The following is a 17500-nucleotide window of genomic DNA, read 5'->3' as shown; positions in this document are numbered from 1 at the left end:
GAAAATTATTTATACAGCACCATAACCATGTAGTCTTATACCATAAGAAATCTATTTTATAGAAAAATACACATGATGTTGAATTTCCATACGTAAAGTAAGTGCTCGTTTCTTCTACGAATATCTGTATTGGTATTTCATTCAATTATATTTGATTCTATTAACATTGATTCGTAATTTTCTTTATGATTATTTTTGGAAATTTTTTACTGTTAGAGGTTATGTTGTATACAAATGAACGATATATATATATATGTGTGTGCGTGTGTGTGTGTGTGTATGTGTATGTGTATGTGTGTTTATATATTGTAGATTTGAGCATAACCTCTTCTTATTTATTTGTAAAATGATCATTCCATTATATATAACGCAAAATCGTTCAACTGTGTATATTCAGAAATTTAATTTCAATTTAATACTTTCAAATAATCAAGTGTATAAATTAACAAATGCAATTGATTTATATTGAATAAAATATGAGCTCGTAGTTTTCCACGATAATAAACTTGGAAATTTCTATAATTAACGTAGTCGTTATTAATAAAAATGCTATCTTAATTCTTACATTTATATATAATAGTATATTCATCTATAGTATTATAATCATATTATATAAAATGATTTACAGTTTAATAAATAGACTTTATCGATCAATACAAGGTAATGATGAGTTTAGATTATTATAGTATTTGGAATTATATATAATGACAGAAATCGGACAAAAATATATTAGAGAAACATATTAAAAATAGTTGGATTCAAGGGTAGATAATATCTATGGCGGGTGCGTTACATTAAAAGTATGAAAATTCATTATTTCATTATTAATAATTCTGTTTTTTTTTTTTTTTTTTTTTTTTTTTTTTTTCTTTTTTTAATAAAAATATTTTTATAGAAATAATAATGGAAAAATTTGTTTATTCATTAAATACTTTACAAAGGAATTGTATTCTTGATACACTACTTACTATATATTAATATAAGACAGTTATAAGATTAAATAAATACTTTATACGAATAAAATTATTAAATTAATTGTCTTATTATTAATAATAAGATAATAAGAATATGTATATATATGAAGAGAGCGAAGAGAGAGATAGAGAGAGAGAGAGAGAGAGAGAGAGAGAGATACAGTGAGATACAGAGAGATAGATAGATAGAGAGAGAGAGAGATACAGTGAGATACAGAGAGAGAGAGAGAGAGAGAGAGAGAGAGAGATGCTTCTAAATTGAAAACATTTTTTAAAGCAACGTATTTTTGGAGTATCAAGTAAAAATTCATAAAAAATAGATCTTATAATAAGAGAACAAATAAATTTTAAATGTAATCTTAACCTCGCAATTCTTATCACTTGATAAATAAAAGATGACTTTACAGTAGATATGTTAATCAATTCACATGCATTGAAACTCACATGCATCTCCTGATTGATGGAAGAGAGAGAGAGAGAGAGAATGAGAAAATGATTGGAAGCTGGCGGTAAGGGAGGGAGAAGAAAGTCGTAAGGAAAGTTGTAATTAAGAAGATAATTTTCAAACAATCGTAGTAGTTGAGGACACTTGGACGACTCGTGTTCCTCTTCCTGCCCGACCCGCGCCACAGCCACCACCACCTGTTTTGTGATTCATTAACTCACCGGCTTATCGGGATGAGGCAGACTTATCCGGGGCTCGAACCCGACACCGCGGCTAAACCCGATCTTATTCCAATGGCATCCCACACCTATTCCCATTTCAGATTCTTCTTACTTCTGACTTGCTTTCTGTCTATTTTGCTCTTTCTCTCTGTCTCTGTCTCTCTCTCTGCACTTTCTCTCTCTCTCTCTCTCTCTCTCTGCACTTTCTCTTTTCTCTTGGCCATTTCTTCTCATTCGAGTCGCGGTGGGACGCTTTTTCCTTTATGTGTTTCTTACACTTATCCAGGCGGCTTCTTATTTCCCCAGATTTGTAAACTTTTTTCTTAATGCAATTTAACTTTCGATTGTTTACCCGGAAACTTAAACTTACTTTATATTCCTATGGGGCTCGATTATTTCGATGAAATTTACAAATATTCTCTCCCTTCGTAACAGCACGAGTCAATAGTTTGCTACAAATTGTAGAGACGAAGTAAACGGAGAGTCCATGACATTCCCTCGAGACTCCACGATGTGTCTGTCATTGATTTTCAATCTTTCGACCTCTCGATCATTGTCATTTCGTATATTTTTCATCAAGCATTCATCGATACTATCATTACCAATTGACCACCTAACAAAAATATTCAATTACATGCCTCGAGTATAAAGATTATAAAGATTAAATCAAATATTTAAACAACGAACGTATTTCGTTGTACTTCCAAGAAATGTTTTGTATAACTAACATATATTACACATTTAGGAAAGTTAATACTGTTAACACCGCTTTTATTTGCTTTTCATTATTCATCAGCTAGTCGGGGTGACAGATTTTTCTTTAATACGGAACATACAGCTTAACATAAAAACGAGAATATTCACTACCACCTAATCATTCTACTCTAATATTAAATTTAATATCAGCATTTGCATTGATGTATAAGTATTATATTACAAGTGTACTATCATCGTTAAACTGTCGACGTTAAGTATCGTCGGTTAATTTAAGATGTGAGAAACAAAAAATGTTTATTATTAGCTTTCACGTAAAGATATAATTTTTAATTCTCAAATCGGAAAATAAGCTTTTAATACATTTTGAATAAATACTCGATGCACGTGAGCACAAAAGTATTATATTTCTCGCAGCTTAACGTTAAGCTCACTGTCGTACGGATTTATTGTTAACAAAGTGGGAAAGACGTCTCCCTAAATACGATTTTGACCTCCTAGAAAAATAGTGTAAGTATCGTGGACAGAAAAGAGGAAAACTAACTTGGCAGTGCATCATTAATTCGCTGTCCGCGTGTTTATCTATTAAATACAGTATTAAATACGTTGCAGTTCCAATAAATTAAAAGTGACAAAAGCCCAGGGATGACTATAGAATTCGTTAATGGGACGACGGCGAAATAAGAGCCTAATCACGCTCGCGATCGACGCCTCCTAGTAACGAAATCCGCATCGACATCGAGAACGTCGCTCCCGCCCCACAATAACAATAGTCGGCGATAGTCGGCGAGATGGGACTCGAGGCGAGGCCATCAATCTCGATCTACCCAGAAAAATGAAAAGAGACCCGCCCGTCTGTCCACAAATGCTCGGGCCCAATATTTTGCCAACATACGGTCGAGTCTCATCTCGTCCGGGGCACCCCTTTGGCTCCGGCGGCAGATGCGCCCGCGGGCCTCGCGTCAACCCCAAAGTGGCGCCGACGGCTAACACTGCTGACAAATTACTCGGCTAGCCGCGCATTCCCCCCCGGGGGTCGCGTCCTTCCGCCCGCAATGCTCATCTCTCGTTTAGGAGGAATGACGGGGAGAGAGTCACCCCGAGTCGGCCAAACGGGACAAGATATTTATGGGCCGCCGGCGGCCATCGGGAGTTATCGCCGATTTCGCACTTTCCTCATTTCCGGATTTTTGCTCTCCTCTCCGTCGTTGTGATTCCGGTTGACGTAACGACACTGGCTCCCGGATCCATCTATCGTCTATCGGCGACTAGGCATATCCTTGCCACTTTCACTCCCATTCCCGTGAACTCTGATATTTTAATGAGTTTCCCACTACTACTCTTCCTACCACCTTCAACACGGGAATATTACATATTTGGCAACTTTGCAGATTCGCAGACATCGCGTCACTTATTAAACACGGTGATTCGATGAATGCACAAGGTTAGCTTAATCAATAACGAAATTATTACCTTACGATAATGAAAATGTTTGCGCGTGTTATACTTGATCTCGTGACCTTTTTATTCAGTCGCGGACTAAATTTTTTCCGAAATCCGTCATTCCCTTTATTAACGATATATAATATTGTAGGTGAACCCTTGATTTTGAAAATCTTATTGTTGGCCTACACATCTAAATAGTGCGAACGGTGTGTGATACGGTGATATTGTGATTGTGAAAAATATTAAATCACCTTTTGAGCATGCAATTTGTATTTACAGAAAATATTTCCACGAAACTTCGCCTCCTTTAATCAATTGGATATAACTCTATAAAGTTGTTATCATTTTCTTATAATAGTTATCAAAATATTTTTATAAGCTAAATAATTTTGAACAATTTTCCTAATTTATTATTGATATGAAAAAAATCTTATAAATGACTGTAAAGCTTAGGAAATAATCATATCTTCGTGCACAACAGTTTATTCAATGTTGAAACGCCCTTGTCACATTCGCAATGTTGTCATTTTAAACATACGAATACTTTATAATTTTTATGAGACATTCAAGTGACGTCAAATTTTATTATTATTCTTTTATAACTTGTGTCAACACAAGACAATAATGTATGGATTTTCATTCTCTGGTAACATATGTATTTGTAAACACGGGGTATAATATGTATTAACAATTTACAAGAATTAATGCATTAAAATTGATAAAATATGAATACTTCAATCTCTTTACTACACATCAATTATAAATGAATCTAAAAATTCTAATACATTATATTTGAATATTTTGTTTAATTTTTCGTTAACAAGTATTCGACTTAAGGTTAAATAATTAAAAGATATATTTATAACCGCTTTTTTAAAATCAACAACACATATTATTTGAATTAATATGGCTTAAAAATCAAAAAAAAAAAAAAACTACGATTAAAATATCTTATATAAATTATTAATTTTTTTTTCTTGGTATAAAAATAAAGCTGATAAATAATTTATTCGATATTACACGGTATTTAGACTTATCAGAATTTGTAATTTTCAAATTAGTTGATTGTATTAATTGCACATTATGTCGATGTATACGAACGAAAAGTAAGAGTAGAGAAAAAAGACAAAAAAAAAATTTTAATTGCATAGTGTAATAGCAAATTGGAAAATGCTCTGCATCCTTGTGGAAAGCTCTTAATGTCTAGCAAGTTTACGCTCGAAGCTGCTTGACGATCTGGTTGATACGCTCGGATCGATTTAAGGTTTTGCGATCATCCCGATAACGCGGTCAATCTGTACCAACATCCACGGAGTTGCAAACCATAGGGGATGGGCGAGGACAGGCATAAAGGGGAGTCGTGCGATCCTGGTTCATCGGCTACATCGCCGCAGGATCAACATAGAAATGAACTGATTTCCTTCCCATTATCTCGTCTACGCTGGAAGACATCAGTAGGGGTATAAAGAGAGCAAGAAATACGTAGATAGAGAGAAGGAGAGAGAGAGAGAGAGAGAGAGAGAGAGAAACACGTGCACATGGGATTCGCGAAATAATACCACTCTTTATAATAAAATACTTTACTTAGTATTCTTAATTATTTAATTTATAGACATAAATATATATATATATATATATATATATATATAGTCGCCTGACATTTACAAATGGCGTTTTTTAAAATACGTCGAACAAATACATTTTAAAATCAATAAATAAAATCGAATATAAATATGCGTATGAAATACTAGCAGAATTTTTAAATGTACTACTTTATAACATTAGTAAGCTCGTCGATTTCCAGTTTATTCTATTTAAGCTATTCTAAAATAATGATTACTTAACAATAATGTCAAATCCACACGTAAAACAGTGGAGCCCTTGCAGGCTTCATTTTCTCATCGGTAGCAACGCTCCTACTAATTCCTTCTCCCTCCCCGTTCCCCCAGGCACTTAAATAAATACTCATTGACGATTACAAATCAATGTTAAAGACGACATGGCCACAACCTCGCGTAGCTTAACCACCATGGATGTGTTTACAAGCACGATCGTCAAAAACAGCCGGAAAGCGTTAGATAATTTTTTCTAGCGCTCTCGGTCGTGCCATTGCGTGAGAAAATGAGACAGATAGAGGGGCTGGAAATGGTCGGAGGTAGGTGGCACAGGAACTCGTAAGGCGACACGTCCCCGTGATTTCTCCTTCTCGAGACCGAGGGGTCAGCGCCAAGCAGTCTGCGACGGCGAACCTCTACACCCGCACCCACACTCGTACGCGCCACCCTCGTGGAAAGTGGGCGAGCCGATGCTCAGCTTCCTTTATGCGTCCGCGATCGTGAGGATCGACAGAAAAACGAGAACAGGCTCTCGAGTTACTTATGGTCCTCACGTGCTCCCAGCGCGTCAAGTTGAAACTAAACAAATTGCCGGACAAGGGCGCGACGTGCCGAGAACTCGTGCGCAAGAGAATCACAAAGCGTGAGAGATCGTGAGAGGGGCAGAGGGTAAAGACAGCAAGAGAAAGAAAGAGAGAGAGAGAGAGAGAGGAGTTGAAGTCACTGGCCTCTTGGGCCGACGAGTCGACGAGGATCATCCTCGAACCCTATTCGCGCAGTTTGTAGAATCGCTTCTTTCATGCGCTTCACAAGCTTCCGTTTCCTACTCCGCCTCCTCTACAGTATCTTCCTTTAGTTTTTTCTCTCTCTGTCTCTGTCTCTCTCTCTCTCTCTCTCTCTCTCTCTCTCTTTATTGTTTATATAGTTGCTTCGATTTATTCACACGTATTTTATGTTTCAACTCTGTTATGCTAGCAGCCTGACTCGAAAACATTCTCGATAAACAACACCATGATAACATTTCATTTACATACCCGCGTATGGTGCGATTTTAATAAATTTGATTTGCTTATTTAAAAAACAATTAATATCATCGAGGTCTGAAAATAATAATATATTTATAAGAAAACATTACATGTTTATGAAAATTTCAACTATTTTCTGTATAACCATCGAGAATAGATTTATCTTCAATTATTATACTAATTTTTCAGTTTAGATTTTCAATTTCAGGACTCATTTATAGAGTTAAAATCATTATGATTGAATTACAATTTAAAAATTCGCGTATCGCATGATCTTTTAATTTTATTTGAAAAAAAGTAAACATAATAAAAATCAATTAGCGTCAAACACACGCGCGCACACGCACGCACACGCACCGACTCATACGCACGCGCGCACACACAGAAAGAGAGAGAGAGAGAGAGAGAGAGAGAGAGAGACTGCATAGAGTTGATTAGTCATTATAAATCAAAAACTTCGTATATTTTACTTTTAGCTCATTTTCAATGCTTAAAAGTTTTTTCATCTTTTTTTCTTCTTTTGATTTATCGAAAAAATCACGTTTACATAAAATGAAAAGAATTCGTGGGATCGACGTATTAAGTAAAAAATCTGTTAAAATAGAACGTTAAGAATGTATACAGAAAAATAGGGTACGGAATTTCTAATTCCAAGAACAAGCGCGTCTATGAACGTACCTCATAAATCGAGAAAAAGAAAGAATTTTGGCATTTTTACAAAACGAATGATTGAATATGGCAAAAGCGCAATAAGTAAATTCATTTCGTTTAAAAACTACATTCTGCTTGTGAAGTATCGGATTCCCTCAAAGTCCCGCCGGCAGCAACGACCTCTCAATCAACCCCAGCGATTAAGCCGCGACTCAAAGTATGTAAAAGAAAATTACCGAGAGTAGGACGATCGCTTCAGAATTACGGGGTAACGCGGTTTTAGCGGCGAGCGTCGATGAGCAATAACACCAGCGCCGAAATAATGGCGGCGGTCGCCGCATTCCCCGGTGAACGACCGCGAAGCGGCGGCAGCCGTCGCCGTCGGATGCCCGGGCGGCTTTAAGCCCACTAATAAACGACTTCCTAAGGAAGCGAAGGATTAGGAGATTAAGCTGTCCCGGTGACTCCGGCGCCCTGGCACACGACCCGGCGCTCCCAGCCTCCCCCGAGGCTTGCAGGTGCTCTTTTCTCCCTCGTCCCTCTCTCTTCCAGCGACTGTTTGCTTTCTTAATTACCCGACGAGGCGTGTCCAATCCTCCTTGAAATCTTATGACGTGCTGCTTAAAAAAGAAAAAACAGAAAAAAAAGGAAAAAAAAAATCGGCTCCCCCTTCGAGCCCATCGAACGTGACCTATAACATGATTACAGTACTTTTACGTCTATTATTTCAATAGTCGGCTCACTTGGCTGTGCTGTGCGTAAAAAAATGCGCGACAGCGTCGGAAAACAGTACAATTATTTCCAAGTAATACCGCGATATCCTGCAAAGTCTACGCGTTTGCGTCGCTCCTTCGATTTTCATTCAGATTTCTCTCACTATTGGCATTCACACACTCCTCATTCTGCCAAATCCAATTATTTATAGATAATTATATGTGCTATTATCGCGGTGATAAAGATATGACGAGTCCATCGGCGCTCAATCGTAGCTTTATCAAAATTATTTTTTTATCGAGCTAGTCATTGTTTTTGCAAACATACTTTTTTCCTCTTTCTTTTTCTTTTTAAGGGGCAAAGAAAGGCACTTTTCATTGCCATTACAATAATAGCCGATTAACTCGAGTTCTTTATACACATAGATTTGGCATTTAATTAAAAATGTCTAATAATAATAACAATTATAATAGAAGTTGCTTTAACTTTTTAATCGTTTATCACAATTTTACATATATTACAATTGTTATGAAAGAGTATTTATTGGATTGCGCTGGACGTTACGGTATGACTAATTTGTGAAAAATTTTATCGCTCGCTACTTTTAATTCAAACGTATTTGCAAAATTGTAAATACAACGATTACACTATACAAATGATTTATCGAGCGTATTGTAAACATTTTGTTCCCCTCCCCCCGCCCTCCTAACGCAATTGCACACATAAATTCAAGATTTGCTTGTAAAATTTGACTAAAAGTTCATGAGCTTGCGATGGATCGCTGGACGGTTTAATCGGACTGATGTATCGAACCTTTGCACGTATGCGCCAACCCAGCAATAAGCCAAAGTTTTAATTAGGTACATCGTCGTGATGATAATCATCGCGCTAATCTATGTAGAATAAAAGCCGCTTAGCACTTTACGCGCATTTCGAAAATGAATCGCCAGCGTCGACATTTATTAAACGAATATGTCGCCTCACGCGGAGTCATCGATTATACGGACTTGGGGCATCGCAATGCCTCTGGAAATAAGTAGGAAAGCATGATTAACGAGTCCCCCATAAAAGGGCAATTCCCGTCGAATTAGGTGGCATTTAACAGCCGAGTGAGCCGCTATGAGACGCGTCACAGTCGATCGGCAAAACACGTGAGCCCGCGACGTCTGTTTTAAGCGGCCCCCAGGACGTAGGGAAATTCGCGCCCGACCCTCGCTCACCTCCGTCAAGTCGTGCGTCACGCCACGACACGCGCCACTAAACACCCATCGCTTTCACCTAGATAGGCGCCAACACGTGTCGCTTTATTCACGCCCGCAGCTGAGTTTCTCACAATCTGTTAAAAGTGCGCGGGAAGAAGAAAGTCCGGGGATGGCTTTGGGCTCTTCTTACCTCGTCCCAAACTACCTCGGCTCGCCACTTTAGCGCCTCTCCAATTGGGGATGCTTTTCCATCATTCTCGCAAAATTAAGAAATGCCGGAACACTCGGATAATTAGCCGTACTATCAATTACGTTTGGTTGTGAGGAGTAGAGTTGTCGCAATCGCGTCGATGCAATCAAATCTCCATTCCATCAGTTCAAAGTGCCTTTATTACGCATTGTTTGTTATTTTCATCGTTTCGCAAATTTTATTAATAATTTTAGGAATAATGAAATTTTATTCGCATTATGTTGGGAGAATCGTAATTGTAAATAATTTCTTCCCGTCCTGCACTTACGATATTTCCTCGATGATTAATATAGTAAGAGATACTTTCCTTTTGACGGCACGTATCACATATCCAATAGCATTTATTATCACTGTGTATTCATTGGAATGGAATTTGCGGAAAGGAGAAATGAAAAATGAAAACGAATGAATTCATTGGATGCTTGGACATAAATCAATCCCTACTGGGCAATAATTTCTGAGGCTGCGCGTATGTGCAATCCTGGGCAAATAATGCAGTTTGGTCTTAATGAATGTTGTCTTAATTGTCTTAATGCGAGTATATGATTTGTATATGTAATGATATTAAAACGTCGTGAAGTAATTATGATTCGAATGGTAAATATCTTTTACTAGAAATTTGTGCGATTAAATGCCCTTAATAATTCATTTGTAAAAACTTTGAATGGTTCAGAAGGTTCGGATAATTAATAGAACCACGATTAAATGCTTAAATAGCCTGCTAAGCAAATAAATGCACACCTATTAATCCGGTATAAATAAGTTATTACAAAGTTATTATTAAAAGCGAAAATCTCGTTACTATGACATAAATACGTCAGTCCATACGAAAAGGCGATCCAATCGAGGTCTAGGAGGTTATAATTTTTGCATTATCGTGTCTGCGGGAAAAGGAGACAAAGAGTGACGAGAATGTGCGCGGAGAAGAAAATCAGCCGTGAATATCGGGTTTAGAGAAAAAACGAAATGAAAATGGAAAGGCGCGCGATAACCTCGGTACTCGTGCCCGTAAAATCCGTGGAGCTTAAGCGGAGGTTAAAATATGTACATCTCGCGGGTAAAAACGCGTCGAGCAGCTGAGCCGCTCGATCTTTTTCTCCGGCCTCACGCGCACTCTTGACTTTCTTCATCTTTGTGCAGCTCCTACCTTGAGGGTGTGCGTGAGTGCGTGCGTGCGTACGCGCGCGTGTGGGTGGGTGTATGCGCAAGCGTGCCCATTCGTAGGAGAAAGAATGAGCGAGCGAGAAAATAATGAATTTCCAAGACGCGTCGTTTTTACGTACATTTGTATCGTTCGTTTTGTCGGATTTTCATTCCGTTTTCCCTCTTAACTTTCTCCCCTCCCCACAATTTTTCTACTCTTTCTCGTAAATGCTTCACGGCTTGAATATTTTAATAGTTTCAGAAACGAATTATCGTTTGGATTTTCTCATAATTTTACAATTTTTATGTCCCTATTCAGTTTGTAGTGGATTATTTTTCACTCAGCTATTAATTAACAATTAATAAATTATTATTATTACTTGGTTAATCTTATTGTTTGTTTTCTGCATTATAATACTTTTATTATGATAAATGGCTCGAGAGTCGTATTAAGCATTTGATTTATAAAATTCATTGAATATTTAAACAATCTGCTACTTTAAAGCTCATCGTAATTTTCATCCTTATTGTAATTTTCATCCGAACGAGCCTTGTTCTATTTTCCGAATATGCATAAATATTTATAGTTTGAGAAAGTTTCGAAGTATGATATTTTTAATTCAAAAATAGAAACATTAATTTTCAAGTTATTTTTATTCCATTCACTTTTAGCATACAATTCTTCTGGATAAAAGAATATATATATATATATATATATCCACACACAAAAACGCATTCTTTATGACACTATATTTTTGGATCGGTGATAATGCTTATTAGTGAATAAAATACAGTGAGAATGTGAAAATAATTTTAAAAAATTTTGACACTAAATATTCAACTTACAATAGAATTTCATTAATCTGATCGTAATGGCATTCAATAGAAAGTTTAATTCATTAATATTGCTTTACAAATCTTTACAATCTATTCTAAATATTATCATACAGGAGGGCAAAAAGAAAAAAGAAAAAAGTAAAAAAGTAACGGCTACGTACAATGGAAGTAAAATAGAAAATTACACGCAAATTTGAATAATTTTATTAGATCCAGAGTTATAAAGTAAATCATAAAAAACGTATGAAATGTACAATAAAATTTAAAATATTTGCTTTGTGCACAATTGGCATATTAATTGAATTTCAGAGGAAACTTCACTAAGCTATTCTATAGTATATTCATTAATATTATTTTCTCAATATTGCATAAGTCTCAGCTTTAAATGCCTCTGAAATGTCTTACAAGAAATGTATACTAAATCAAAGTAGTTCAACAGGAAATTAGAATATCTAAGTCATTGCTGCTCTTCACAATCTATTAAAAAACAAAGTTTAGAAGACAAAAAAAGCGCGGATAAAAATAGTAATAATATTTTACAAATTATAAAAGCAGTTTTAATGAAATTTTGATTACGGCACGTTAATGATTATGGATATGTAAAATCTCCGTTTAATCATTTATATGCATGTTTTTAAATTGTGTCGGATTAGAATATAATTAATTATTCTGATTTCTTAAAATATGATCAATTATAAGAGTAATTGTTGACTGTTTATTTCAATTTGGGTAGTCGATGATGGCAAATAAGGTTATAAAAGATTTTACGATCGATTATAAATCTGATATACTAGTTTATTACACAATTCTATTGATCATTTGAATTATTCTCGATAACATATCATTATCTGCATTCATATAGCTTTTTGCTTGTTACTTACACAATGAATACTAATTCGAACTATTTGCATTATACAGAAATCTGATAATAATATGCCAAATAGAAATAATTGATGTCTTTACACTTATAGGGGCCTTAAAGAAGAAGAGAAAAAAAATAAATAATAAAAAGAAATCCTCACTTCCAAAGTGCATCATTATTTTCCGAAGGCGGATTATTTTTCACACTCTTCTCGCTTTCTTTCTCATAATTTCTGTCCTAATGTAGATCCGTTGAAAGCCACGTGCACCCAAATCGATGGAGCGTCATATGACCTTTCACTTTTTTCCAGTCAATTTGTGATTATAAAGAAAAACGATTCTCGGTATAACGGCATGTGATTCACTTCATTCTCGATTTCATTATTATATTAATTTTAGGAAAGGATGCTTAAAACTCGTGGAGATGAAAACAAAAATTTCCTTGAAAAGTGTATGTACTGTTACAAGCTAAGATCAATAATATTCATCATAAATTGATGCAACCAAATTTTTTCATTTCGACGAAAATCGAAGTAGCCAGCGACGCATGTCATACATATATTTCACGACGGTTGAAATTATTCGAGTAATAAAAATTGACAGTACCCCGTTATATAATTAACTGAAATTTATGTAGTCGTCACTAAATTTAGATTAGTCTTTTCAACGAAGAAGAAGAAAAAAAAAAAAAAAAAAAAAATTTACATCGTAGATTCATTTAAAAATATTTAATAAGAAAGATAAAATTAGTAAATTTACGTTAATATATTAAGTTTGAATTTAAATAAAAATATTTTATACGCGTAAATAATGTAGGCTACTGCGTAAATCCTAAATATTTTTATTAAATGAAATGGCAGAAAAGTAGAGAAAATCTTTGGAAATAAATTAATTAAATCCACTATGAATAAGCGATGGCATTATAGATTATTCTTTAATCAACTTTACTCAATTCTAAACTACTTCACATCCAAGCTCCATTGAATTAAGTACCGAATTCTCCGTAATGCGAACGCTTGGATATAAACATTATCTAAAGCACGGATTTATTACATTGACATCGGGTTAGCCACTGTAAACTTCTTAAACTCGTATTGTTTACGCAGCCACCGAAAGCGAACCCATGAGAGCGATTCCTCGGGGGAAATGTACATAGTAGCGTCGGCTCTCGTCGCCTCATCCATGTTACGAAGAAGACTCGCGCAAACACCGAGTAACAGCTTCATCCATGAAACTAGCAAATGCGCGATCATTTATAAAATGTAATGCAATAGCCAAGGTAAATACGTAGCAATAGGCAACGAGTGATAATTAACGCTCCTTTTAAATGGACGGGTGAATTGTTTGTAAGATCTTAGATTGTATTCGTGCGAGTCTAGCGAGTGCGACCGACAATCTATTTGGAGAAAATATAAAATCGTTATTCTACGATGGCAAAAGTCGTTCGCGACTCTGCGGCTTAATATTTGCATTATGGTGTTGCGACCTGAACTTTACAGGTGTTTCGGAAGCTCGCGGTTCCTCGTCCTTGTTTCTGCAAGATTAGATGATTATTGGCGGCCAAGGCGTAAATTATTACTTCTCACAAACTTCTTCGCGCTTTTAACTTTGATTCAAGCGCGACATTAATTCATCGGACTAATGTATTAATCATATTAGTTGCACAGCTTTTACGACGAATCATTGTTTACATCGATCCCTCGGTCCATTAAAGTATCTCTAGTGATAAAAAGAGTCCAAAGCTTTCCTTATATTCTCATCACAATAGAGTTCAATTAGCAGAATTAAAACTATAGATAGAGAATGTAAAATTATTAGAAAACACGTCTTGTTCGTTTTTCAATTCATAATAAATTATTGCTTCACTAATAATCCACGCCAATAATAATTCATCAAAAAATTTCAAAAGTATAGCAACTGAATTGAAATTTTAAACGCTGATTTAAACAGCTAATTACAAAAATTGTCCATTTAATTTGAAAGAGCTCTGCGATCGATCATTTCGTAATCGTTGTTAATTTATATCCGAGCTTACGAAGGCATGGGTCTATGAAATAAAAATGTTAGAGGAATTAAAATGTCAGATATTGCTATGGAAAAAAGGAAGCAATTTACTCAGTCTTCGTTAATTCCGACAAGATACATACATACGAAAATTGGTGAGGGTTATATTTCAAAAGGACAGCTGTAAAGAGAAAAAGAGTGATAGAAAGTAAGATGCAGCACACTGAGAGATGGTTAGATAGATAGATAGATGAATAGTGTGTGTATGTGTGAAAGAATGAGAGAGAGAGAGAGAGAGAGAGAGAGAGAGAGAGAGAGAGAGAGAGAAGGAGGGAGAACAGTCACTGTGGGAGCACAACAGTTCGTGGTAGCTACGACTCTAAATCAGCTTGAAGTTATGCGTCGACTAATCGCCGCTAACTCCCCTCCCTCATCCCGTTCCTCCTCCGCGGGCCAAACCAAATATAACTAAACGAACGAATGCTTAAATGACGCGGCCGATTAGCGTCTGAGCCACGCGACGATGAATCCCGACGACAGCTCCCTTGACTCTGCCTGACAACTGCAACAGCATCCGCGAACTGCTTTTTTCATATCTCGTCCTCTTAGTTTTTTCCTCCTTTATTCTCAATTACTCGTTCCCACTCTCGTCTCCCTCTCACTCTCTCTCTCTCTCTCTCTCTCGTCTCTCTGGCCTTCTCTCGTGCCCTCTCTCACACGATGTTTACAAAAGAATATTTCAATCCATGCTTGCTTGCGTAGCTTTGGAGTCTGTTTTTTATCATAAAATGCGTGAAAGAACTTTTGTGTTTAATAGATCTTTAAATTAATCGCCAATTTAATTATTGAGTTTGATGATGTATCAAATATATTAATTGTCAAATTAATTGCAAACTATAATTGTCGGGATAATTAGATTTTCAAATACTTTCTAATCAATATTAATATAATAACAACATTTTAGGTATAAGCAAAACAATTAGACTTTAACTTAATAAATTGGCATACTATATATATATATATATATATACGTCTATTGTTGTGTATAATCAATGGAATAATCGTCGTTTGTCACAATAATGAATGTTTCTTAATTAATTATTATTACAATTAAAATTAGTTAAAATAAATTAAAATTTTCTTCATTCTTTTGTTTTTGCTGTTGTTAAGCACAATTGTTTAATAATTTCATCATAAACGTAACAATTATTTTACATGACAATTTTATTTGTTTTCGTATAGAAGAGCGTTTACGAAATAATTTGTCAAAAAGAGACCGAGAGCTCCACAGACAATGTACATATAAAATAATTAATACAAATAAATCAATGAATTATTTAATAAAGTAATTGTTTTACCGTTTTGTCAATCGATGCTCACTTAAACGAGATCAGTCAAATTGTTATGAAAATCTTTTCTTTGCGTTATTAATATGAATGAATTTGAGTAAAAAATATCGTAAGGGTAAAAAAAAAAATCCCTCACCAAGCTTCATCTAAGCTATTTCTTCCTTGACTTTTACTTCTCGAGTTATCAGGCCTACGGTTATTTTTTTCTTAAAACGCTCTGTCTGTCACGAAGCTACTTGGGATTCATCTTTTTTGATTTTTCCACTTCTTCACGCTAAGTCGTTGTCCTGCTTGTCCTTTTATTTCTAATATATTAATACACGCCAGCTCTCGTGTTTGCCTCTCCTTCATTTTCTGCTCTGTCTCCCGTTCTCTTCTCTTCCCTTCCGTCCACGGCTGGCTGTAGTAGATAAATAACCGTAGGACTGTCACGGAATTAACCGCAGCGATCGTAGCCGTTTTCGAAAATAACCGGATTGATTAATACGACATTCGGAACATCAGTGAGCCTCGTCCAACGAAAATGTTGCGAGAGACAAACGCCTCGGGAGTCCCCGGTGCTGCATAATATAGACACTCCAATTCTTTCAACGATGTACGTATACGATATACGTATTCATATATAAGTATATATATATATATATATATATATATATATATATATATATATACACACACGTGCGCGCGCGCGCGTGTGTGCTCGACATATAAAACGCATAAGAAGAGCTTCGTTCGACCGCTTGCGAAATCATCTCCATACAAATTAGTTGCCACCATGTCCGAAGGCACTTTGGCATAGAAGCGGAGATTATAAAATAGCGAGATGGCACTCGTAAAGCTACTGGCCAAGCGCATAACTCAGATGCGACTCCGAAGGTCGATTGCGCAGTCGACACTTGTCAACTGCCCTCCTAACGACGTTGGCTTCGATGTTGCAGAGTGGGCGCAGAGCGACTTCAGGGATGAGGCCAACAGTGGCCTCGCCAGGCTCGACTCCTCGGCGCACGGGGTTCACACCCCTGGAGGCAGCAACCCCAGCACCCCGGGCGCCACCCCTTCCACGCCCTCTGGCGGATTCTCCACGACGCAGTCGCGAAACCGCACCAACACCGTACAGAGAGATATCAGGAAAGGTAGGCCCGCGACTCTTAATCCCGTTGCCAATCTCTTCGAAAACTCGGCCTTCCGATTGATCTTGAACTACCTTTAACGCGCCAATAATGGTGCAATCTCATTTTCGAGCGACTTACATAAGCATGTAAGTGGCTAAGCAAACGAGCCGGTGTCCGACACACTTGATTCGTAATGAAGAGTGTAAGATTCTTTCGGTTCTTTTCGCGCAAACGATCCATCAAATCTATTTATAGCCCTTAGTTGCTCTTAACGGTGCAATATTTTCCAGCAGACGATTTATGCAACAACTTTTTCCAAGCAGAATCTTTCTTTATTACTTATAAATACACTTACTTCGTGTAAACGCGTAGTAAAGAAAATTGGACAAATATGAGAGAGGAAAGGCATTGGGAAGGTAACTTACGAGAAACGAGTTGAACGTTCCAGATTCCAGATTTCTATTAAAAAATGTTAGCGTTTGTTTACCTCTAAAGTAGCGAGTAATGAAAAAAAAAAAAACAAAAAACAAAAAAAAACAAAAAAAAGAAGAAAAAAAAAACGTCGATCAATCACGTTTTTCAAACTCGTTGTCACGCTCTTTTTTATTAACACGTTATTTTTTTTTTTCGCTAAACACCCAACCTCTTCCCTTCCATCAACCGACGCGTTACCTCGCACCCCCCCCCCCACCATCCCCCCCCCACCGCACCCCCCCC

General features: G+C 36.3%; 1 protein-coding gene across 1 annotated transcript in view; it reads left to right on the top strand.

Moving 5' to 3' along the window:
* The window catches only part of Ptx1 (pituitary homeobox homolog Ptx1), a 50521-nt gene that overhangs the window by 3717 nt on the left and 29304 nt on the right, over nucleotides 1-17500 (top strand). Inside the window, exon 2 of the mRNA XM_011502912.1 lies at nucleotides 16610-16804. Within this exon, the coding sequence (XP_011501214.1) occupies nucleotides 16610-16804 (195 nt within the window). The remainder of the gene's footprint in view (nucleotides 1-16609; nucleotides 16805-17500) is intronic.

Source organism: Ceratosolen solmsi, unplaced genomic scaffold, assembly GCF_000503995.2.
Source record: "Ceratosolen solmsi marchali unplaced genomic scaffold, CerSol_1.0 scaffold61, whole genome shotgun sequence".
Taxonomy (NCBI): Eukaryota; Metazoa; Arthropoda; class Insecta; order Hymenoptera; family Agaonidae; genus Ceratosolen; species Ceratosolen solmsi.
The sequence above is the reverse complement of the archived record's forward strand: the minus strand, read 5'-3'. Positions and strand labels throughout refer to the sequence as shown.